Source organism: Prorops nasuta, unplaced genomic scaffold (genome assembly GCF_024137725.1).
Source record: "Prorops nasuta isolate Cenicafe-Biocafe unplaced genomic scaffold, Cenicafe_Pnas_1.2 PNAS00003, whole genome shotgun sequence".
Lineage (NCBI taxonomy): Eukaryota > Metazoa > Arthropoda > Insecta > Hymenoptera > Bethylidae > Prorops > Prorops nasuta.
Window position 1 is genome coordinate 4,268,428 of NW_027116800.1, and position 25,881 is coordinate 4,294,308.

At 39.9% G+C, this 25,881-nt stretch overlaps 1 protein-coding gene across 15 annotated transcripts in view; it reads left to right on the forward strand.

Moving 5' to 3' along the window:
• The window catches only part of heph (polypyrimidine tract-binding protein 1 heph), a 364,217-nt gene that overhangs the window by 260,204 nt on the left and 78,132 nt on the right, over window positions 1-25,881 (forward strand). For all 15 annotated transcript variants that reach the window (XR_010824767.1, XM_066747745.1, XM_066747743.1 and 12 more), the window contains one exon: window positions 17,442-17,591. Coding sequence is in view for 14 of the 15 variants with exons in the window: in XM_066747745.1 (XP_066603842.1) it covers window positions 17,442-17,591 (150 nt within the window). In the remaining variant the exon portion in view is untranslated. The remainder of the gene's footprint in view (window positions 1-17,441; window positions 17,592-25,881) is intronic.

Sequence of the window (25,881 nt, forward strand, 5' to 3'; positions counted from 1 at the left end):
TATATTCATGTTTTCAGTGGAATAGATCGATGCTTGTCGAAGCTTTACTATTTACGTAATTACTTGACTATTGACAGATATAAATAACGTTAGGTTACTGTGCTGGAATCCCATTTATTATATTGAAATAGTGCTCGTGGAATCGTTAGTAAATCGGGTTAGGACTCAATTAAGGAATGGTGTGCAGATGTAAAATAGATGACCTGAAATGCGCCTTTAATTAAGACGAATCGATAGTGGTGCTATTGACGAAAATTCACAAGCTGGAAATAGACGCTGCATTTGAAAATGTTTCATATTACCCCGTTTCTGTCATTCAAGTCATTTTTTCCAATTTTTCAGTGGTATTCGTTAGCCGTGGTATAGACAAGTCAAATATATAACTGTTCTTACACTTTTTACGATAATTAAAAATCTGATGCAACGACGGAATTAATATAATGGAATCAAGATATCGATTCCGTTCGAGGTCCAAAGTTGTGCAACATTATTTCAGGACGAGGAACAATTGACCGTGTGCGTATATGTCTAGCGGCAGGGGTATAGATTTTGTGGTAAATTTCGTCAAGAGAGAGATGTCAAATTGGTTTTAAATTAAAGGAAAATGAGTGGAGAAGAAAATTGAAGTTTCTGTCCGACGATAGCTCGATTTGATTTAATTCGTGCATTTCATCAGAGCTTCTCTTTTCTATTTCCGGAAAAGTGGCTAACCATTTCCTCTTGGTAGATACCAATATGAAGCTCGCAAGCACATGCGCCCTATAATCGTAGCGAGCAGTAGTGGATCATGGTGGGTCCCGGTCGACACAAAAGAATCAAAGCGCAGGAAGGTAATGGTACGCCGGTACTGGCCGGTAACATTCCGGATGGATTCTGTTCTCGGTTCGAGTACCCTCACAAAGCTGTTATTTAGATAAATTGCTTCGACTCGTCTTTGTCCGCATTACATTGCAACCATGCGTTTTCCATCCCTCTCGCCTTATATAATTCAGTGATCTCAGATTCTATTCAATCGACCAATTCTTCCACTTTCAACTGTCAATTTAAAACATTTAGCCGGTGTAACAGCTATTCGACTCTGCACGACCTTGTTAATTTATTGAAATAAGAAGGGAAGAAGAAAGCATGACGCTGAAGTTGGCAGCGACTTTCCAGCAGCAAGTTTCGCTAGCGAGACGCTCTGAACTTGCGCGATACCCAATAATATACGCTGCTCTTATTAAAATAAATAATAAATGTTTTTACATGCACTGCCAAAAAGCTATCATGCGCAAATGTTCTTAAGGCAACATAATTTATTCTTAAAACATTAATTGTGTAAATTAATCATTAAAAATAGTTTATATACAGGAAATTCATTCTCCGAATCTTTTAAAGCATAATTAATTCAGAAAAAAATTTTTTTAATTTTTTTAAATGACTCCTCCTTATAGAAAATTTCACGCTGAATCCAATGGTATGCCGTTTTTTTAGGGAACCCGGTCTCTTTAATAATTTTTTTTACATAAAAAGATCGTAAAACGCTTAAAATATGCTACATTGTAGTACATCATTTCCAGGCTAATATCTGATAGCAGGTAATTTTTCTAATTAATTTAAACCTCTTATCTTGATAGGAAATTTCATACTGAATCCAATGGTATATGGTTTTTTGGGGAACGCGGCCTCCTTAATCACATTTTTTGCATAGAAAGATCGTCAAACGCTTAAAGTATGCTACAGTGCAGTATATCAATTCCAAGCTAATATCTGATAGCAGGACATTTTTTTAATTTTTTAAAATGACTCCTCCTTATAGAAATTTTTATCCTGAATCCAATGGTATGCCGTTTTTTAGGGAACGCGGTCTCCTTAATAATTTTTTTTACATAGAAAGATGGTCAAACGCTTAAGATAGGCGACAATGCAGTACATCGTTTCCAAGCATATCACTGATAAATTTCCTGCTATCAGATATTAGCTTGGAATTGATGTACTGCACTATAGCCTACTTTAAGCGTTTGACGATTTTTCTATGTAAAAAAAATTATTAAGGAAACCGCGTTCCCTAAAAAAACATATATACCATTGGATTCAGCATGAAATTTCCTAAAAAGAGGAGTTATTTAGATACATTCAAAAAATTTCCTGCTACCAGATATTAGCCTGGAATTGATGTAATGCACTGTATAGCTTACTTTAAGCGTTTGACGATCTGTAAAAAAAATTATTAAGGAGACCGCGTTCCCTAAAAAACGTCGTACCATTTGATTCAGCATGAAATTTTCTATAAGGAGGAGTCATTTAAAAAAATTAAAAAAATTTCTTTCTTAGTTAATTATGATTTAAAAGATTCGGAAAATGAATTTCCTGTATAAACTATTTTTAATGATTAATTTACACAATTAATGTTTCAAGGATAAATTGTGTTTCCTTAAGAACATTTGCGCATGATAGCTATTTGGCAGTGCATGTAAAAACTTTTATTAGTTATTTTAATCAATGCAGCGTATACCGGGTGTCGCGCAAGTTCGGAGCGTATCGATAGCGAAACTTGCTGCTGGAATGTCGCTGCCAACTTCAGCGTCATGAAGAAAGCAAAGCAACAAGAGAGAATTTATTCGACAACTAATAACTATATATTAATCGATCGATCGTCAGGATTGGCTTTCATGTTTTTCCATCGCGACTAATCCTGCCTTGAACGTAATATTGGATTATGCGTTCTCGTGGAATTAGCTACAGAGCAGGAAACTATCTAACTTTGAATTACGCGAATATTGTAGAAACAGCGAGCCACGACGTTCGGGCATGTGTCGAGAGTGTAGGTTGATAAATCAAATAGAGTAAGATTAGGATAACACGATAGTGAACTACCATGGAGCAGTATGAGACAGGTAACAAGATTCCCATTGAGATTCAAAGGTAGTGGCGCATTGCCAAATATCTTCCTCCTCTCTCTTTCCATCTTTCTTTCCTCCGAGACAAAGATACGCTATACACACGTACAGATATAGATCTCTCGTTTTCGTCATTGCACTACCTCCCCCTCCCCCCTCCCCCTTCTGCCCATCTCCATCAGCATCCCCCTTCCCCCTCATTCCTGAACCATGCTGGAAAAACGAGTAGTTTTAAATGTGCTCCTGCTGTTAACCCGATTCTGCCGAGGTCTTTCAAAAGATTTTTCAAGCACTCTTTGCATTTTGTTAACGATGATTATATTTGTATAACAAAAGTCGACCTTTTTCATTATCCGACTGGCGCTCGCAACTCCCAAATATACCACCAACGATCCACATTCACCGGGTCGATTATAAATATTAATTTTTGTCCCTAATTGCGAATAATCAACCGTCTAAAAGTTGGCAAACTTTTTGTTCGGTAATTGACCAATTAGGGACGGAATAAGGAACGATCTTTTGCGCTTAGGCCCAGCTTTTAATACTATATGCACATGGATTTAAATGGATAGTAGTTCCTTTCTCGGTTTTCGAGTCGCCTCGCTTAGTCCGGGGGCAGTCTTTTGTTCCGAAAGGCCGGAGTAAAGTTGAAGTGGAAGAAGAAAGTGCCGGAAGCAAATCTTGCATGTGTGTACGCACCGCACACATGCAGGCAAAGATCGAAGTGCGCTCTTTACCCGAGTCCTCAGAGCCAGCCAATATATGGAACATAAAACAGATACTCGAGGGTGACACGCTGCTCTACTTTTCATTTTATGAGCAGCCTTCAAATCCATCGCTGCAAGTGGATTCGTCTGATCTTCCTCGCCAGCTGGAAAAGTCTACAATCAGACTCCTCGTTTAGCCTCATTTATTTCTGATCAAAAGTTCAACCCTCGCGTCATTAAGCTTCGATTTTCCTATCGGTGTCGTCGCACAGATTGGTTTTCTCGGTTCTTCCCGCGTTAAATCTTCATATCGGTAGATATATATATATATATATATATATATACATTATAGAAAATTTATTACCGGACGTACTAATAAATTCTCACACCTGCTAGAATCCTTTTTTATTGCCTCGTGGAATGTTTCTCTCTTCGCGTGTACACACGCGTTAGAAACTGTCTTGCAAAGATAGTTTCACTCCTAACGGAAAACCGAAGGGTAAGACACAAAATTCTTGTCCTTTATCTGTGCTTTGGAAAAACGACTGCCAGCAGCTACCTTCCCCTTATTTATTGCCAATAATACTCTTACTCGTCTCAATTTGCCGAGTGTAAATGTCGAGTAAGCAAAACTAAATGTAAAGATAATCTGCATGTATCTCGAAGAACATAAAAGCTATCTATTTGGTGGGCTAAATGTTTTATGCTTCGCAACTGATAAATATGCCAGACTCATTTCGCGAAAAACCCAAACATTTCTCTTTCTCTCTCTCTAGAGTAACACGAAGATTGTAGTTTAATCAACAACGAGTGCATCGCTTAAAATGAATAAATATGCTTACAAGAAAAGTTTAAGGCTAATTAGAGTTTGTGAAACATATCTTATGACTAAAATGAATAGTCGTCTAGGGCGATTAACATGAAAATAAAATTGTGTTGTGGCCTAACTGGTTTGCGTTTTAACGCGCGAGCTCCCAGATGTGCGAGTTCATTTGTTGAACATTTTTGAGCATCGTAATCGAAAGAAGCCAGTAGAATTATACATTTTTAGATATGCTATCAAGTATTGTGCTTCATGGCACGTAACAATAGTACCATGCGGTTAAAGCTAGTTGCAAAAATGAATATTTTGATTTCATTAGCGAACATTTCCATAAGAAAATGATCGGACTGGCAAAGCAGAGAGGTTGGGGTAGTGAGTGTAAGAGAGAGGGAGGGAGAGAGAGTGCTGAGCATTGCAACCCTCCCATCACTTTTCTCTCTCTCTAGCTCTTCACATATTTTCCTCCGTGTTTCGTATTATAAACTAAATTACAGATTCGCGTAATTAGGAGTCGTATTTATCAACGCGCTACAATTTATACTTCCGCGCGACTTGTCAAGCCGCAAACCGGAAGTATCCAGCCGAAATGAATATTCCGACCGCGAAATAATAATGAACGTGAACAAAACGTTTGTAATAATTTTCTCGCTGGAAACACGAATTTTCACGACCCGAGGGAATTTGTTTATAAATCCCTCACCACGGCGCTGCTATTCGACGGATTATGTAGCATAATATCCATTGCTTTCTACTCTTCTCATCTCTCTTCCCCTCCAACACTCTCTATGGTTTTCTCACGCAAAATGAATGTGACACGGTGTGCAAAAACGATGAAATTACATTGGAAAATTATCGCATTATAATGTCTCGTTTTACGTTTAATTAGGTCTCACTAGGATTAATAGACGCTTTATATGCGTGGCATTTATATATGCATGCACAGAACGAATCTCTTGCTTATTTTCTCAGGCTCAGCGCCCATTGACACGTATTTTCGAGATTTTTTGGCGTTCCAGTAATTATTTGCTATAGATAAGACAAGGTAGAGTGTAATTAATCACGCGCGTTATAACAGTAGTGGTGCGCATAGGTACACATAGAGACCGAGGGGGTCTAAATACGTTATGAGGTACACATACGCTGGTCAGGATCGAGGCGCACACGCGAGCAGACACTGTTGGACAAACGGCTGGCGTAACGCTGGGGCACAGGAAGGGTATAGCTGGTTGGTGAACGGTTCATCAATAACCAGCAGCATTCCTCCCTTCTTGCTCTTCCCACCCCCAGAGCGACGTACACCACTCGCCTAACACCCACATATCCAAGCCTTCTTTCCACATAGAACCAATGAGATCGACTCTATACATCCCCCAATCGTTACGTCCTACCACCCCATTTATTAACCAACCCTGTCAACTTCTCGTCTCCGTCGCTCGGTCCTCCAGCTTTTCTGCACTTGCCACAACGATATAGACAATGCGATAAAATCTGTTGCTTTCTCGCAATCGATCGCTTCAATTTTCCACCCCTACACGACCATGTTTTACAGACAATTGCATGTATGAAAATTAATTATTATTTTTCAATTTTATACTCCAACTTGTTACACATTTCGCAAACATATAGTATATATAGTAATACATTTGCATAGGAGTCTTCCAGCAATAATCTGGCTGTCGGTAAAAGTAAAGGAACAATGAATTGTCTCTTTTGTATTACCGACAATTGCTCCATACTTATATACGCATATAGTCTAGTAATTAATTTATTAGGACAATCGTCTCGCAAAGTTGCACTTGTTATAAGTTTCTTGCTTCATCGTTCATCGTTGTCCCACGATGATAGATCCAATGCTCGATCTTCCAATGGCGCCCAGCTTTCATCAACCGTTTTGCATTAATCAAATCTCTCCGCTCCAACCAATCGATCCCACGCGTTGGTGCAGTAGTTTCAATGGCAAGTATCGAGTTTCCAGTAGAGATCGTATGTATTGGAAAGGACCAACATTAGGATTAGGTGGATGGTTTGCTATAGGTGGGACGACAGAAGAATAATGAGAATGGTTGTGGAGCGTTGTCTTAGCCGCAGCGGTGCAAGAAGTGCAAGAAATTGCAAGGCCGAGAGTGGAATCGGAGAGATTGCAGTTTAGTAGTGGCGGGGATAGGAGGAGAGGAGAGGAGAGGGAGCAGGAGTATAGGGAGGAGAAAGGAAAGATAGAAAGTCCATTGGGTGCAAAGGTCGAATGGAAAGAGATTGGTGACGTGGAAGGAGTGCGATTGGACTTTGCGGACAGGAAGCAGGAGGGGTTATAAGGGGAGGGAGGGATGTGCCTGGGTCGAGGGAGGGGAGGATCGTGAGGTTGGTAATGCATATTGACGTTTTGCCGATAATTCCCGCGCGGCGTCCGATCGCCAAGCGTCGAGGTATATCCCGCTCTCGCAGAGGCGGATCTATGCGCGGGCTATATGGGCTTAAAGGTATGGAACCCCCTCGAGTGAGCACTGGTATCCCTCAAATCCGGATTCGCGATTTTTCCATGCGTATTCATCGTTTCCCATCCTACTGCCTACGACGCCACCACTACTCACTCCCTTTACCACCCCAACACACTAACCCCTACGCTGACACTCGTATTCTCCTCCCTCGCCTCGCCTCGCCTCCCCAATATTCACGTTTACCTCTGCGTTAATCCATCTATATAGTTATATCCCTATAATAATATACCCTATCTGCAATATGTTTTCATCACAATTTTTCCCATGTGGGAATGGACTATTTTCAAAATATTCCCCAGTACCGACACCATTGTCATTAATTAATTAATCTTTCATTCAGATATCTGTCCAATCTCTTCTAAAACTCATTTCGATATGCAGATAAGTATTTCTTCAGGAATAGATATCATTAGGAATTTTTATTAATCAAAGACGTATTTGGTTACTTGCAAGATGACCATAATTTTTATGCCATCAAATCGACTATGTAATTATTTACAAACGAGTATCTCATTTAACATATGATTATTTTTTAGACCTCGCACATTTTATTTAAGAAGGCGATAATACGAAACAGAAGGTAGGGTTGAGGTTGGGACAGTTTTGGGGTTGGTCGCATGAGAATGGAAAAACTATTTCAGATGGTAGACACTTTGGCCATTCTCCAAGTCGAGCGCTCAGCTTTAAACGACCCTCTTTTGTATCGGCGATGGTTGTATCTTTCCTCCTTCCCTTTTCCCCTCTTACTCCATTCGTCTTCTTTCACTCGCTTATTATTCCTACTAGTGCAACTCTCTCGTACACCCTGAAAATTTCTGCCGAACGAAATATCAGAAACAATCTTGCGCAAGTTCGCACTCCTCGTAATCAGTAAATGTGCGAAATGGCACGCATTTGCAAATATGCAACTATAAACCTCTCTAACAACCATCATCTATTCAATTTTTACTTGTACGAGTTACGACCATTCCAAATTTTTCTCTTGCCAATCTTTGATACTCAGAAAAATATCGTTAATACTTACAAACATGCCAGAGGATTGGTTTTTCTTCTTACTGCGACCAACCAAAGATAGAGATGTCAAAATTATATGGCATCGTTCTGAATCTGACTAACATAATATTGACAAAATCTTTAGTTGTAACATCCAAGTACAATGTTAATAGTATAGATAGAGCTATTATCAATTTTATATATATATATATTTAATTATATAAAGCACTTTAATCATTAAAATCGATTACTTTTAATTTCTACCTTTATTACGATTATATTTGTCCACCTACAATCGAATATCTGTACATATTTATATAGATTTTGTTCGTAAATAGCAAAATATATAAATTATATAACAATCTTCTTTATAAATATCATTAGAAGCAGTCATACATGTGAACGTTTAAAAATTGTTTATTCCTGTAACTAGTTTTTATCTATCAAATGTAATAGTGGCTCCCTTTAACACATAAATAAACAATAAAACATTTGCAGCTAATGCTTTATTCAGAGTTAAATTCGCAATCGTCTGGTGGGCATCCAAAAGAAAGAGGAAGCAAAATAAGAGAAATGTTTCACTCGTCAAGTTTGTCTATGGAAATGGAAGAAAAAGAAGAATGCTCTTTCAGTATAGCACACGTGGGGCGTATATCCTTTTTCTCCTACTCTTATTTGTGTTTCACGCCTGACGTTGCTGATTTTCCTATCGCATGGATCGTGCTCGACACCAACAATCAAGCGAAGAATGGACATTTACGATTTGGAGTTTGCCAGAGAAAGGGTTTGTTTTATTTTACGGTTGTCTCTATAACATCCTCGTTGATCGTTGAACAGTGCAAATTAATTAAAAAGTCGCGCTCCCACTATTTGTCCAGCTTTTTAACCGAATGCGACGTTTTATAAAAAGAATGCGATGAGATTCCGCGAAACGTAAAATCTCACCCAGACGCGAGATTTTTTACACTCTTTTATTTTTTAATTGGATCGCTCCGCATTGTTTATATTGTGAACGACGAGGGAGGCAAGTGTTGGTGTGGCTTACTAAGTATGCGCGCACCTATATGTATGTATGTTTGTGCGTCGTTATTGTACAGAAGCGCTGAATCGTACTAAATAAGAGCTCGTGCTCTACTTTTTATTACTTTTTCTAACTTTTTCTCACTCACGCTGAATTGATTACTCTTATTACAAGTCTTCTTCATATTTCAAATATTTTTTGTTGCTGCTCACTTTTTTAATATTCTCTAACTGAACGTTCGATAGAAAAGTATAAACAGTTGAACGTTTTCCCAAAGATTGCTAAATATTTTGGTCATTATACTAGTTATCGAGCTGCGTTGTTTGTAAGTAGCGAAATACTTTATTGCAGAAAAATGCAAAATTCGTGAAATAGGTAGGATCGTAACAAAAATGGAAATATTCGCTAGTTAAAGAGGTAAATGTTTGAAACGAGTGAAAAGGGTCTCCTCGTAATCGACGCTTTGATGCATATTTATCGAAATTGAATAGCGGAGGACGAGTGGAGACAGAATCAAGTGCAGTGAGGGATAAAGAAAGATGAGCGTGTGTGCACCATGTTGAATTAAATAAACACGTTTCGAAATGAAGGTAAAATGCGTGATAAGCATGGCGATTTAAATGCACGGATTATACGAACAATTCGGAACAGAATGTTGAATGCATGTTAAGCCAAACGGAAAATAGTTCATTATTACCATTAATTAATAGCAAAACTCTGGGCTTTGTCACTTTTGTTTTATTCTTATTTATAGCATGACATATTTAATGATTTCATTCGCGTTTATCTGCCTCTTTTATATACCATTACCACGTAATATTATAAGGATTAAGTGTAATTATTTTTTATACTAATTACTTTCGCACACATTTCATATCGTATATCGACGAAACATTACTCAAGTATTTAACGGGAAGCACGAGATCTACATTCACAATATTTCCAGTGTTTCCCCCCTACGGCTTCGGTATAGCATATATGTATATACTTTACTTGGCCTTCTCCGTTCTGCGAGAAATTACGATCTCCTCAGGTATCTTTGTCTACTTCATCGCAATAATCACCCAGTTTAAAAGATTTAAGCTTTTACTTTGTAGCTTTTTATCAATGATGGTTACATTTTTTATCAAACTCGTTTTAAAGAGCTCAATTTATAAAACACAAAGGGGAATTGTAGTGCCTTTCTTTTTTCTTGCTCTCTTCTTTCCCTCCTAATATTCGCAATAAAGTAATAACGAAGTGCATTAATTACGCTGTATAGATTTATTTGGTCAAACTTGTTGTTCCCCGATGAATTTACAAGAAAAGGGGTAAAAGCATGGTAGTTGAGTTTTCTTTTCATTTTCATTTCACGCGTTTAGGAAGCGCTGCAGGTGTGATTTGTTCGATATAATTTATTGTTCTTTTTTGGTTTCTTCATCAACGCGGTTGCATGATTGGATTCGCGTTGCTATCATATTGTTTCTTTTCATTTGGCAATTTGAATTCTTTATAGCAGCCGCGTTTCCCCTAACAAGAAGGAAATTTAACGAGCGCAGATCAATTTTCCCTTTCGCTCATACGCATCTCTCGCTTCCTCATATTGCTCGGCTATTCATTTACAAAGCGAGAACAATAATTGGCGATAGGAGCAAAAAATCTTCCACGTCGCAAAAAGCCATCCCTTTTTTAACAAATTTCACGGATTCGTTTAGTGTTGAATAGCCTGCACGCGCGGAATACCGACAATTAAATTGTGCGGTAAATATAACACGCTGTTGCGATCATAAAACTCGTTCAATAACCTTCTCTCCATTCTTAGCATTCCCATTTCCACGTCAGCTTTTCTATCTTATTTTTATATGCTCTTCTCTTTGGCCATTGCCTGTCCAAGTTAAAAACTTTGACGATCCAAACGCGAAACTCGTTCGTTTCCAGGGTGGAGAATTTTTCTTCTACCTGGTCGAACGCATAAAGCTCATCATCGCAACAAACGGCTCGCGTATTTTCGACAAAGTAACTGTTGACAATTGCATATCACTCGTATTGCATCGAATCAGTTTTAAAAATCGCTTCTGTACAAATCCCTCTTCGCTATAAAATTTTTAAGACCCCAAATAGCACTTGGTAAATTGCCGAGTGCTCCTATATAGGCCTGAGAGAAATAAAGAGCATATTTGATACAAGACACTTATTTTCTATTATATACCAGAAGTGAAACCCAGTAAAAATCAACAATAACTTTCGTCTCGTTGACGCTAAACTTCAAATATATTTAGTTTATCCACGCGAGACTTTCATTACGCAAATATAAAAGTTTAATGTTTCAAGAGAGTTCCGTATTTTCGTTTCGCGCGAAACGTTTTTTGCCAAGATAAAAGTTGAGATATTTTAAAGTTTCGGCGGGGTTGAGAGGGAAGGATAAAAAAATGGTATTAGCATGTGAAAGTAGTGATAGTCGCGCAGTAGTTGAGACGGAAAGTTTCGAAAAATACAGGGATGTATATTTGGAGGAAAAAATTGCCTGAGAAGCGGTGGGCAGCATTGCTCAAATATAGAGCAACCTAACTATAACGTATCCTTTGGGAAGGATGACGAACCTGGCGTTTATCTCAAAATTCATCCGGTGTTCTCTCGAGCGAGCGAGGAAACTGGGCATTCGCGGAATGGCTGCGAGTCGAACGTACGTGGCCTGTGTGCAGCTAAAAGCTGGAAGGAAGGAAGGAAGGAAGGAAAGAGTGGGGTGGTAAGGAAAGGCGGGGGAGAGGGGGAGGGGGGGAGGAGGAGGAGGGAGGGAGGGGGTAGGAAGAAGAGAATATCGTAAGTTGGAGAAGATAGCACAGACCCACCCACCCATTCACCTACCTGCCTACTTGGAATTCTAATGGAGATACGACACCACCGCCTGTTGCATCGTGGCACGTGGTGCTACTACCACCCTGTCCAAATGCCAAACCACTTGCGAAAGGTTCATCAAATTATAGAAAGCCATTTAACATCGATAATGGCGCTAATTAATTAACCATCCAGCCCCTGCAAATTATATTACCTAGCTTACTCACCCTTAAAGTCCAATCTCGACGCTCGTAAAGTTGTAAAAATTACAGGCACGAAGAATTCGTTTGTGCTGTATTTTATCCGAATGCTGGTTTGCGTGACATAAGAACCGTTATAAGTATAACCATTCGTGATAAGTAATGCTATACATTTATCAAATAGGCTTCTAATTGATTTCTATCCGAACGTTTCATTGAACATTACAAAAATCTTGATCTGACCAATATGGGGATTAATTGCTTCCATTATTTCTTCCAGTTTATTACATATAGCTAGTGCGAGATTCGTAATTGGTCGTTGCTTGATATTCCAAATTAGCAGAAACGCTCAATCAGTTCGGAAGCTTTCGTATTAAGAATTTTAACGATGAACCATTGGGCTGACGATATGACGATGTAATAAAAATCATCCCTTGCACAAGTTGGCCTCATTTACAGCTACTTTAAAGGTTGCGAGCACAGCTTAACGACCGTGCTGTAAAGGTTATCGCCACGCTAACCACTTTTACACGCTTCCCTTTACCATTTATTAGACTACCAAGTGTATATAATAAATTACGAAGATCAACTTTATTGCAAATTGCACAAATTTCCAGCTCGCATTGCGAAACTCATTGGCTCACCCAGTTTGGGCATTATTATTCCTCTGGCTCGACTGAACGTTAACCAATGTTACTCCTAACAAAACGATCTCTTACAGTAATACCGATGCATTACCGCGTCTTATTTCGCCTGGATTAAGCGTAAAAACTTTATGATAATCGAAACAGGATCCTTAAAATTTTCTCTGCTGAGGTAGGCCAACAATTCGTTATTCGAGTTTGTTCATATACCTTCTAAAGTAGTTGGGAAGCTTTTATCTAAATTCCAGGAAGAATCGGAGTTTTCCATTTTTCTTTTTTCTCCCAGCTATGCGATGGGGAAATTGATATGTTATTACCATCCGAGGCCCCATAAATGGCTTATTTCACAACGAAGCGATTTCCCGCGAATTATCCCCATTATAACCAATTATTGGTCAGAGGTTTCACGAGAGACACTCCATGGTAATTGATCGTGCTTCGGCCGTTAAATTGTGAAGCAAACGATCCTTCATAAAACCAGATTGATTGTGTCCTGAAAAAATTTTTAACTTCGTTATAGGTGGTCAGGAATACATTTGCTAAAATTTAGTTTGTAATGTAAGAAAGGCATTGATCGTGTAGGATGTGCAAGAGTGGACTTGGTCGGTAGTGGAGATTGCAGAAGGTTTTATTCGTTGTGAGAAGGGGATGATGTGGGGGCCGTTGGTACGAGTGGATGAATGCCACTCCAAGTCGGGCTTGTTTGCACGCTGACCAAGCAGCTCTCGACCAGCCAAAACCACATTCCTTACCCTCGCTTTTCTTCCCTTACTTCTTCGTTCGGAGCAACGCGAGAACCTACTTGGGAAAAACAACGTGCAATTAAGTACCATTCTATGATCGATGAGCATTCGTGTCAGCGACCATCAACCACCCCGGTTTGTTTCCCTCTGCTTCTGACCTCTCTCTCTCCCTCCCCCTCTCTCTCTCTCTCTCTCTCTCTCTCCTAGTTTGCAGAAGAAAACTATTCAATTACACATCACCCTCGACCACTTCCCGAAACGCTAACGTGCGTCGGCCAATTGGAGGCAATAACCGTTCGTTTCACCGTTCCCCATCGACACTATTCAATCCTAATTGTTCCAATGCCACACACCGTTCGTGCAACGACGCAGCAACACCTAATTTTTAACAGCTATCACATGCTGCAATTATTTACCTCGACAAACATCGATGGAGGACCATATAGGTAACTTACTTTTATCAAGATGAGATTTTTAATTAAAAGTATTTCACGAGATATCTCGAGTAAGATCGGTCGTTGTCGAATGAAGCTGACCTGTTGAATTTGGCGGCCGTTGCGTGACTTGGGTAGCGCGCATCGAGCTGCCAGCCAGGGCCCCTATAATGTGTAAGCCTGAGGTCTGCGACGACGAAAACCAGCCGATACCAGATACCAGCGCGATATGGCACGCCAACTCGTTAATCCGATTTAGTTGTTGACACAGTTCCTACGCCAAGGATTAAAGCACCCTGGTACCTGCCTGCCACGAAAACAAACTGTTGATACAAAAATGGCCAAAGGTCAAACTCTCGGATGCTCGTCACGAAACTGCAGTGAAATTATATTAGCAAAATTATCCAATCTATCGTTGATTACACGCAAAAATACATTTGGTTGCAAACAATTCCGAGGTCAAAGATATTGTATCGATTAAACTGAATGCTTAGTGATTATTGTTTAATCGTGTAAATATTAACTGGGCTAATTGTTTGAAATAAATTTAATATTAAATATTACGAATAAATGGAGTCTCGATTGCTTCGGTCGATATAATGATATAGTCGGAACGTAACAGAATTTGGAATGCGTTAAATAGCATGGTTAGCGACGTGAATCGAGTAAATTGCATGTACAAGAGAGTAAATATTTGCAACGCAGCGCTATTGTTCCTATCCAAGTTATATATGTTCTATCGACGTATGTACGTCAGAATGCAAGATAACCGTCTAAATAATAGTAAAATTGAGTGAGTTGGGACGCACGGCAGGTGTAGGTGTATATTTGTACGTCTAGCGAGTTATACGAGCAGGGAAGCTACTGCTTCATTTTATGAGCGTTCTCCGATGGATCTTGCGTGTTTTGAAAACGTAGCTGCATTTATCGCTGGCTCTCGTCGGTATACGAGCTCTCGTGTACGAGTACTATACCGAGTTTTACGAGATTCTCCAACACGGCTCACCCAAACTTCACCGTCTTTCCTTACCTCTTTTTTCTCCATTCCGATTTGCCTTCCTTTCACCACACCATCCCTTCTTCCGAGGAACGATGAAAACATTTTTCGACTGGTCGGAAAGAATGGCTGATACCCCAGCTATGACCTGCAAACACGAGGTCGTTTGCAAATAAATTTCAAACTTTTTCTCAAACTCCGTCGGCCTTCTCTCTCTCTCTCTCTCTCTCTCTCTCTCTCTCTCTCTCTTCCCAAGGCTCCGATCTCCTCATTCTCGAACCCTTCGACAAATATGGCCGCTCCTTTTTGTCCCGCTGAAATAAAATGTCTCTACTAGTGAGAATCTGCTTTGTCACATTCCTATGTGGAGGATTCGACACTTGAAACGCCCTCGTGCACGTAAGGAAGCGTTCATCTTTACTTTCTTCCGTAACTCTTAAAGATATTAGAATTTCGCACAAGACCTCTATGAATGCAAATAATAAGAGGCTGCAAAACAAATCCTAGGCAAAAGTTTAATATCTCTTATAGCTACAGAGATATGCACGCTATCTTTCTGGCATCTATATATGCTCTAGGGTGTTTTATATAAATGACGGACCCTGTAGATACTACATATAAGTATATGTATTCGTCTTGGACTAGCGCATCTTGCTTATTCATTCCTCTTCTGTAATCTCATTTGTCTCGTTTTAATGCAAAAAAATGCAGTGACACTGTATTTTATTTCTCTTTGTAGAATTTTCATTGTTGTTGAAAAATGTTGTTTCGATAAAAGAAAACGTATTATAATAGAGGGAAATGGATGATGGCTTGGTGCTGACTTTGGTATTTTATGAGAAGGTGGTCACTATAAATCTTTTAGTAGCGGCTAGAATATACAGTAGGAAGGGAAGGGGCAAAATGGACGTCTTTGACATGGGAGCTAAGCGGCCTGAAGACTCCATATGCACGCGCGTAAGCACATATTTCCGGCATTTTCAAACTTTTCTCCACGATGATAAAATACGTCACGTCTCAGAACTATCACCAATAGCTATCGTCCATATTGCCAAGCTTCATAGGATATTTTACAAGCGATAAATGGAGAAATACCTGATAGATTGTCATAGCTAAAGTTATTTTTCACGAAAAATAAAGGGAGCGAAGCGCGGCAACTCTCGCAGGAGTGTTGGGATTTTTCAGCACTCGCTACGGAGCAGTCGATTGAAATTAAAGGTCACGTTTTTCGTATACGGAAGAGTGGCAGCTGGATCTCTTATCGATTATCACTGACTGGCTATTAGTAATCCCTGAGTAAATGGTGCCTCATCGATCAGAAAGGGATAATAGGAAGGGATGCATTTAGAGGCGGGAAAGAATTAAATCGATTACCGAATAGGTGAGATAAGATTGCAGGCTATAAACTCGTTTCTCGTTCGTTCCAGACTTTTCTCGTCTACGCTTTCGCCATCTGCAATTTATCAAACGAGTCGATTGCTTCCCTAATCACGGACAAAAATTTCGCAGATAGCTCATCTGCTAAATCGAATCTAACACGAATCTCGAGAAACAAATTGCCGTCCGATCGAATGAGCCTCCCTTACCTGTACAGTGATGAATAATATGTCATTAATATCTACCGAGAGAAACGGAACCGCAGCTGTGCTTAAATAAGCTTTCCTACTATAGTGATGTGTGCAATGATACGGTAGTTGTAGAGTATTAGGAGGGGGTTAGTAGATATATAAGGAATAAAGATTCTTCTCTTTTGTCAAACATTGATTATCGAAGAGATGATATAAATGCTTTCAGTTTGGAGTCTCTCTTTTTATGTAAGAAACAATCGCTTGATCGGAATACTTTTCTCCAAGTTTTCTCTTTTTCTTGTTTTTTTGCAAATTACAGGAAACGCGCGCGCGCTCTTCCTGAGAGATAGTAGGAGGAGCGGGGGAGGGGGGGGGGGAGGGGGGAGGTGATGATAGGAGGGGGAATTCTCGGTTCTCCTCGGTCTCCCCTTTGGCCAGCTTAATACACAGTTGCTTGCATTCAGATTTCATATCGATCGACGGCCTACTGCGGAAGTAGTATTCACCGTTGGCACAAAGTCCTTTTGCAGATATACTCCGGGAGGAAAAAGGGGGATTATGGGGAAGGGTGGTTCTCTGGAATATCTATCTTCCTTAACCCGGTAAGAAGCGCATTTTCCGATCGGTTAAACCCGACTGAACCTTAACGACGTTTTTAAGGGAGATGCGGAGCAAATACGGTGCGCGGCGCGAGAGGATGGGCCAGGAGGAGAGTTTGGTTTAGTGGTGGTGGGGTGGTGGCGGGCGGGAATGTATAGGAAGGAGGTTGAGTATAAAGCGGGTGGAGGGGAAAGGGTGGCTGGTTTGGTTGAAGAGGAAAGGCAACGAGAGGAAGAGCACAGCAAGTCGAGGGGTTACTCGTACAGCGGAGTCGACTAGATTGAGCCGTGATTGAAAACTCTGCCCCAGGCAACAAGAGCTTCGATTTAAATATACACTCCAAAGTACCCTGCTACTCTCCGGACTTCCGCGCTTTTACCCTATACGCCACAATGTTACCCACTACAATGCCAAACCAATTTGTTTTCCTTCCATCCATCCCATCCATTTTAATTATTCAACCATTAAGCAATCAACTCTCACATTCCCTATTAATTCAACCAAGACTTTTTCTCTCTTCTAGGCCAAACTCGACAAAAGCCAAAATGGAAAGCCTTCGAGAGTTACACACATTAGAAATATTCCAAATGACGTTTCGGAAGCGGAGATCATTCACCTTGGACTGCCATTCGGACGTGTTACCAACGTTCTTGTCCTTAAAGGAAAAAATCAGGTAAGAAGAGTCAAATTCAATTTATTTCATTCCCTGTAGTATATACTTGGTTCAGATTTTAATAGTATAAGAAAATATTCTAATATTTTATCATTACTCACATACACACACTCAAGATTGTGTCACGGAAATTTCCATACCTCTCGCTCTTCTGTAAAGTTAACACAAATTAATATTACTACTTTTATATATAGTTAACTTACTTTGTCCTTTATATCTCTGCACACACACCTGCTTGAGCTCGAGTTAAAATTTTCATTCAATTTTCCATATGAAACATAAATTTTTCAAATAACGTTAGACGTTGTTGTAATAGTCTTACATAGAATTGAAAATTAAAAATGTTCATTCTGTAGTTACCCAATTAAAATGCAGAATTCTAGCAGTCTCGTGTAGCGAATTCTTTCAGAAATTTTCCCTGTTATCAGAGTCATGAGAAAATATACATACAATCGATTCGACCTACTTTTATTTGCTACTTTGATTATAATCCGTACTATACTGCTGCGGGAGTGGCTTTACTTTAACTCGTGAAATATCGCACCACCCTAAGTTTATCTTTCTCGATAGTTATACAAGTTAACAATCAATTTGAAGAGCTTTTGCTGTAATGGGTAAGTGCTAAACCGCCGATAAGTTATGCATTATATTGAAATATACTATATGTAAAAAGCATTTTGAATTTACCAATTCAATAAAGAACAACTATCTCTTTACTGTTTAATGCTTAGTTAAATCGGTTGACTATTTAAATAATCTGTACTCTCTATATTGTTTCATACATTAGTTTAATGTGATTATATAGAGAGCTCTCGAGTCGAGAAAGAAAATTATTAGTCAAGCTGATTAATATTAATAGCATTGTTACATTGTTTCACTTTTTATATCTCGATTTCGAATCTCTTTGGACCGCGTCCAATTACACGAAAAGGCATGGTGCAAGCGTGGTCAGGTGAGAATCGTGGTTGAGCACAGCTCATTTAACAGACCCTTTGCGGGCGACCGTGTGTAACCGAGTAAATTTCCAGTTAAGGAATAGAAGCAAAGATAAAACCAGACTGCGAATTACTCTCTCCTATATAGTGGTAGTACACTGCCTAGCGAGGCTACATCGTACCGAGTTAAATCTCTCGTTAAGTATACCGCGAGTAAGACTATATATACAAGACAGAGATTATCTCCTCCCCTATCCACCATCTACCTGCTGAATGTTGCGAATGAAGACGATGCGGTTATCTGCTCCACTTCTCTCATTTCAAAATCAAATGTTACATTTTTAAGTTTAAACTTGATTTGTTACCACTCGTTCAAACTCTTTTCCGCTCTCTACCCATTTATTTTGCATAAATCGATATTAGTTATGATGAGTATTTAGAGGACTTAACTAAAGGAATAATAAAAACTAGATGATATAATTTTTTCTAATTTAAAACTTTTAAAAATACTGACAGTATACCTAGCTTCGGAGTCTTTCAAATGCACAAAGGCATCAATGGGATTGTGATTACGCGGTGCCGTAGAGATTGGAAACTGCCAGCTGTAACGTATTAAAAAAAAAAAAAAAAAAAAAAAAATGTTTCCACAAATTATTTTCCAGCGTTTTCCGCTTGGTTCCCGTCGAAGAGGAAATTTTTGTTAACTCTACAAGTTTCGTATACGAGGGAAATAAAAAGAGACTACTATTTTCGGTCTCTATGTACGAGAGCTGTGATTCGCTAGCGAAGGAATTTATATAAAAGTGGAATTGTATATGTGACAGTTGTATGGGGAGTGATCCAGTTTTTAGTGCGCCAAAATAGTTTGGTTCAAAACCGCTAGGGACGTTTGGAACTTTGTAGTTTATAGCCAGCAGCGATTTATTTGCACAGAGCTGTTATATAAATTAATTATAGAATTCAAGCAGTTTCGATACTCGATTCTTCTACTTGTAGTCAAACACACTTTTTCCCTAAAAGATGCAAAGTTTTCATCTTATAATTGAATAATTCATTAGAAAATGTTTAAGAGCAGCCAAACAACAACAGTACAAAGAATAAAATAATCCGTATTGGTAGTAAATGCATTTTTAATTCATGTAATATTTAGTTTTCTACTCTAACCTTTGGTTTTCTGGAGAGAAATTTCAATTTCTGAAGAATTTTCCATCTTTGGAGTTTTTCTTTAACGTTAAAGCCTATTCTGCATATGTCTACTAAATATTTCTTTTTGAAATAACTGAAAGTACTTAAAATTTTGTTTGGTATAAACAAAATCTTATGATAAATATTTCGAAAATAGTTTCTATTACTGTTTATATATAATTAAATTTGAGATATTAATTCAATGCTTTATTTATACTCTTTTTAGAGTCGTTCTACAATATTTTATTATGAACTATTCAAATATTATATCAGAATTATATATTTTCTTTTTTAAATATTAAATTTGTCTGCAGAGTATAAGTAGAGAAATCCAGTATCGACAGACCTTAAGAATTTTTAATGAAATGTTTCCAAATCCAATATCGATTAATTTATCGATAAAGTTTTTTTATTAGAATCCTTTAGCTAAAAGTATTGAATAGCATAGAGGAATATAGGAAAATCAGAATATTCACTATGGGACATTAACCAGCTACGAATTGTTTGTACTAAATGGGTCTTAGGATGGGAAGGGAACGGGAAGCTATAAAATGGTTAGAGCGTCGCAATATTATAAAGCGAGCTGTAGGGCAGTATTATGGATCGCGAGTATCTCTTAATTGAACGATGTGGCGCAAGAGTCGACGATGCAAACACTAAACTCTCGTTGTCAAGAGCGTCGAGGAGCCAAAAACGATGGAAGGAGGCTTGTAACGAAGAGGCTGAATGCAGCAATAGAGCGAGAGTCATGTATAGCAAACTAGTATGGTTATTTCGCGATGAAACAGCCCGAGCCCAATGAACCAAACATAATATTAATCGTGTCAACCTTCGGGGCGCATCCTGTATAATTGCTCGAAAAATCTTTTTATCATGCACCCCTAGTAGAATGAGCAAACAAATTGGAAAGCCATACATGTTGTAACGTGACAAATCCAGACGGAATTTTTGCCACGTTAAGAATTCTGCATTTTCGCGCTTACCAGGCGATTGGTCGTATGTGAGAGCTTTCGCGCAGACCCCAGCGCCACCGTAAGCACGCGGTGAGGCCCAGACATGCCTAAAAAAACCGGCATAAGCGACAGACGTAGGTGCGAAGACTGTCGAGAGAACCGCGTAAAGGGACAGACGTGTATAATGTTGCCTGCGAGATCCTAGAAGGAGCATCAACCAGCGAAGACGCTTTGCCTGTACCAGCGCCGGAGGAAGAAGTCGACCAGGAGAGAAGGCAGAGAAGACGATTGCCTGGGAAATCGTAACTGGAGTGCGATCCAGTATAGAATTTTCGAAGCCAATACCTGCGTCGACGGAGAAGTGAGTAACGTGCGTGCGTCCTGGTCAGGAAAGTACATGATTGCTTGCTTAGAAAAGAGGATTATAAGGTATGCGAATTAACCTAATCTCGCGAATGCGGTCTCCAGCCAAATGTATGCCACTGCGTGGAGGAGACACGTAAAAATTAAGAGAGCGGCAACTAGAAAGAAAGAGAGAAAGAATTGTAGTATTGGCTAGCAACAGAATTCGGCACTAGGGCGACTCTGGGAAAATGGAATCGGTAAGCCGGGAAGACAGAAAGAAAAGTGCTTCGGTAGAAGAGAAGGCCATTCGGGTGGCCCACAGCGGGCCTGGCGCCCAGAAAATTGTAAGAAATAGAATTAGAATAAACCCGAATGTGTCGAAAAGCACTTGGTAGAAGCGCCGTGTAAAGAATATTTGTAAGTTTCGCGACACGATGGCCTACTGTATATTTCCCGTACAGGCGGTCGGGGGAGGCCCTGGCGATAGTAGCCAGTGTAAATAGTTTATGTGTGAATATTGTGTAATAAGCACCAAATAGTTCAATATAGTAGTTGTGAGTTTTTAGTTGGAAATTGTAAGTGTGCTTATTTATTTAAAGAAGAACCACTCCCAGAAATCGCGCGTTGCAATGTATATCGAACCTCGAATTCTTTGACAAAGTAGTAGTTAGCAGAGAAGTGTTTGGACGCGTATTTTGAAATTTTACGACTAGTTTCCGGACTGACGTTGGGGAGAGAGCTCGACGCAAAGCCTGTAAGCAATATTGCCACGCAACATGGTGATTTCGCCTCGCGCAGCTTGCGTGCACTCGGCCAGCTAAATATTTCACATTTGTAAATCGGTAAATTCGTGCGTGTTTGCGTGGGTGCGTGCTCGCGTTCGTGTAGCCTTGCTGCCTGCGCACGGTGCTCTAGACTTTTTCAAATGTACTCTATGATAGGATTGGGCAGAAATTGTAGGGCAAGCCGGTGCTTATGTGGATGCGCTCGCACTGCGTGGATGTGCCCCTGCGGAGCGGATTAAATTGGAGCACTGAGTATTCATCATAGCTTAACGTACACGGAATGTTTGAATAACTTGTAAATCCTCCGAATGTGTATTTGATGGTGCGCTTGAGTTGGATCCCTTGCTGCTACCTCCCCACCACCATCCTGTTCATTCCATTCCCACTTTGTCCCTTTGCTGGACCTTTATTCGTCCTTTCTGTCTTGGCAAGTGAAAACGGAGTAAATCGTATCTTTTTTATCCAATTTCTATTCGCGAGTCCGTGTTCCTGTTTTGGCCAACACCGATCCATCATTTTTCTTCGTCTAATCAGATTCATCTTGTTGGTGGTATGACCAAGGTGTATCATGTAATCTGATTCGATATCCAAACTAAGACGAAAATAATGTAGAGAAGTAGTAGCAGCGATCGTGATCGAAGATTTTCTGAAAGGGTTGATGCTGGAAGAACGGATGGATGTAATTGAGCGTAAGCTTTTGAGTGCGAAATGTTTTGTAAGGGGATTGGCGTAGGGTTGAAATAGCGAGCAATTGATGTGCGGTTAAATATATGACGTTTTTAGGCACTAATTCGAGAGTAATTCGGTAGCTACCGCCTACCAGTAGGCTAAATCTCTTCATCTGGCTCGATGCGACGAGCCACTGTACCGATACGTGATTTTAATCCTCCCGTGTATAAACAGAACGTCGGGCGATTTGCATTATCATACCTGTTGTGCAGCACCAAAACTGGATTCGCTCTCCTAGCAATACGAGCATTAAATACAAACATATCACCATTTTCGAAGCTATGCGCGTCCCGGACTAAAATTTCGAGAACCACTCACCGTGATCAAAGCATTTTGGATAATCTGCCTAGCAGCCCAACGACTATCCTCTTTATATACGTAGAATTACTGATGATAACTCCCCATATACGAACTGAAAAGCTTTTTCCATTTTTTATCATCGACCATCTACGAAGCTTTGGCGAAAAATTTATCATTTGCCAATATACATATATATATCCACGCTCTTGTACATGTCCTTTGTCACAAATAAAAGAAGCTTATCATTCTTCAGCATTGTTCCATTCAGCCCATTTGTCTGAGACATTCCCGTCCGAGGAAGAATGGACTACTTTTGTACTTTATTAAATTACGTCCAATATTCATTTTCAGAAATATTCTTCATAAAATCCAGGAAGACGAAGAGTTCTCTGGAAGAACTGTGAATCCTCCCCCCCCCCCCCTCTCCTCATGCGCATTACTTTAATTACGCGAGTCGATCCTTTTTACGAATGCGTCCCTTTTCTATGATGTTTGCGAAGGGTAGGAGTGGTGTGAGAAGAATTCTATTAGAATTCCATTTGTCGCTGCTGTAATTATTATTACCGAAGGAAGATGCTGGACTGACAATTGCCAGTTGCTTTAGGAATTGTTCATTCGGCGTACTAACATCCTGCGGCGGTAGCTTTAAGACACAATTCAAGTAACAGGATCACGCAGCAAACTCGAGTTATTATCGTGTACCTCAGTTAAGCTTCCCAATTATACACGAACAGATGAGACGAGCCGAGCCGCCAAGCTGCGTACCGTTGTATAGTAGTGGTCGGTTTTAGCAGTGGTGGTGTTGCTGACGTCGTTGCTATTGCCGTTGCCGTTGCCGTTACCGGGAATACTAGTGGTAGTAAATCGAGTTTCACGATGAACCGCCGGCTTGACCCCTGCGGGCACTTTCGCTGTGTTTGCTTTGATTCGAAGTTTCCGGTTAAGTTGGTTACTAGAGCGGGCGTGCTGGCTCTTTGTCGAATCACCTATGAGCAGCTATCTACCATAGACTACGAATTCTCCCCCCCCCCCGCCCCCCATCCCTCTCTCTTCCACCTTCCACCCCCTCATTCATCCTTGTTACAAATTTACGTTAATGCGCGTACCAACGATTCCCCCCTCCCTGTAGCATTATTATCTTGCCGAAAGAAGAATTCTTTCACTCGTACGTATAATACCCCCGCCAATATCCAATTGAATTTTTCCGAATTTACACGAGGAATTAATCCAGCGTTCGATCTGCCCGTTTGTTATTATTATTGAATAATATTTAAAATGAATGATTCAACACTGGTAAATAATTTCGTTTGATTTCACTGGTTGATCCTCGGCTTTGTCGAGAGAGGTCACTGGGATTAATTTAAATTTAATTGATGCTTTGCGATTGGACTGTTAATAATATTGCTATTACTCTGTTATCAAATATATATTAGTTGCCCTCGCGCGTCTATGCTCTCGAATCTTTTCTGTAGTCGATAGCAACGCGAGAGGGTTTATCGTTTTTATCGAGTTTTTCACGAGCTTATAATTCCAACCCGTTGCTAATTCCATTAGAGCTCATAGAACGGGTTAACTCCAAATGCGGGATAAGATACATATAGCTCATTTGCACTGGCGCCTCTTCCAACATTGCCTTTTCATGCAAATGCGACCGACTCTCCTTCCTGCGCGCGCGTTCCCACTGACAAATCAACATTTCGCCCAAAAACGACAGATATTCCTGAAGAAAAACTGGTTATTTCAAACGGAATTTAAAGCAACGCGACTTGATGCTACCATGTGCGATAGTGGCTTGTATAGCTTTAACGCATTTTTTAAGATAATTCCAGCAATTTGTCGTCCCGAAAACTGAATGCATAATTGACGAGAAGACGTACATATTTTTCGTTTGTGTAGGAAAGTCGGTTAAAATTATAAAAAAAACAAACAAACACAGAGAAAAAAGAAAACGACGACAGGGTGAGAGAAATAAAAGAAGGGAGAATGGAAAAACTGAAGAGAATAAAGAGAAGAAGCGGGCTGTGTAGTTTTTAACAAGGACTGGTCGTAGGTAAGGGTGGTTCGGTAAGCAGATTAAAAATTGGACACGCACGTGGTTTATTAAGCGCGAACGCATGCATATCAAATTGAAGCCGGTACCGTTGTAAAATACCTAGTGTATTAATTAATTAGTTAATTAATGTTTGGACAAATGTGGCATTCGTTCAAAGGACGCGTCCGGTATAGCGCACGCGTGTCTCTCGTGAAGGGTATAGGAACATGCCATACGCATATAGTGAATAACCGAGGGCGAAGCGAGTATTTTGGGGATGAAGGCTGGATGGTTACTGGCTGGCTGGGATTTGTAGCCCCTAGTACAGTAGCATGGCATGCCAATGGTACGATAACACGCGTCCCCCCCCCCCCCCCCTTCCCTTCTCTCCAAACGTCATAGCCGGTAGCGATATGCCCAACAATATTAATATTTTAAATTCAATTTAAATTCAATTAAAGTTAGAGCCTTCGGTAATAGTAATAGCGCAGCTTCTGGTAGGAATGGGAGGATCGCCAAGGGGGTATCAGTTGTTGGAACGGATATATATTTGTGGCGAGGAGCTGCACGCGGACTTGTGTAAAATACCGGTCTACCTTTGATTTGCCTTTGTACGAATAACACGTACGGATTTAATTATCGCCCTCACCAATCGCGCGCGCACTCTCTCTCTCTCTCTCTCTCTCTCTCGTTTGTCAGTTATTTTTCAACCTTTGTAGCCTACGGCTTCCGCACCTGAAGCCCCTCTCCTGTATATTAGCTTAATTAAATCATCCTTTCCTTTACAACAACAATTAATTCAATAATGAAACATTTTTATTAGAAACACGTGCTTTGGCTATGAACCTTCTAATAAAGAGATTATTAATTTTCCCTTATTCGGTTTACGAATTTAATAGACGCCAGAAGAGGGTCTCTGGTGATTCGTGTGTGTTCGACTTTGCAAAGATGCTTTCTAATTTATCCCCGCTACTCTCCGAAGTATTTCATCAAGATTCAAATACCAATTTGTTCTCTTACTCCCTT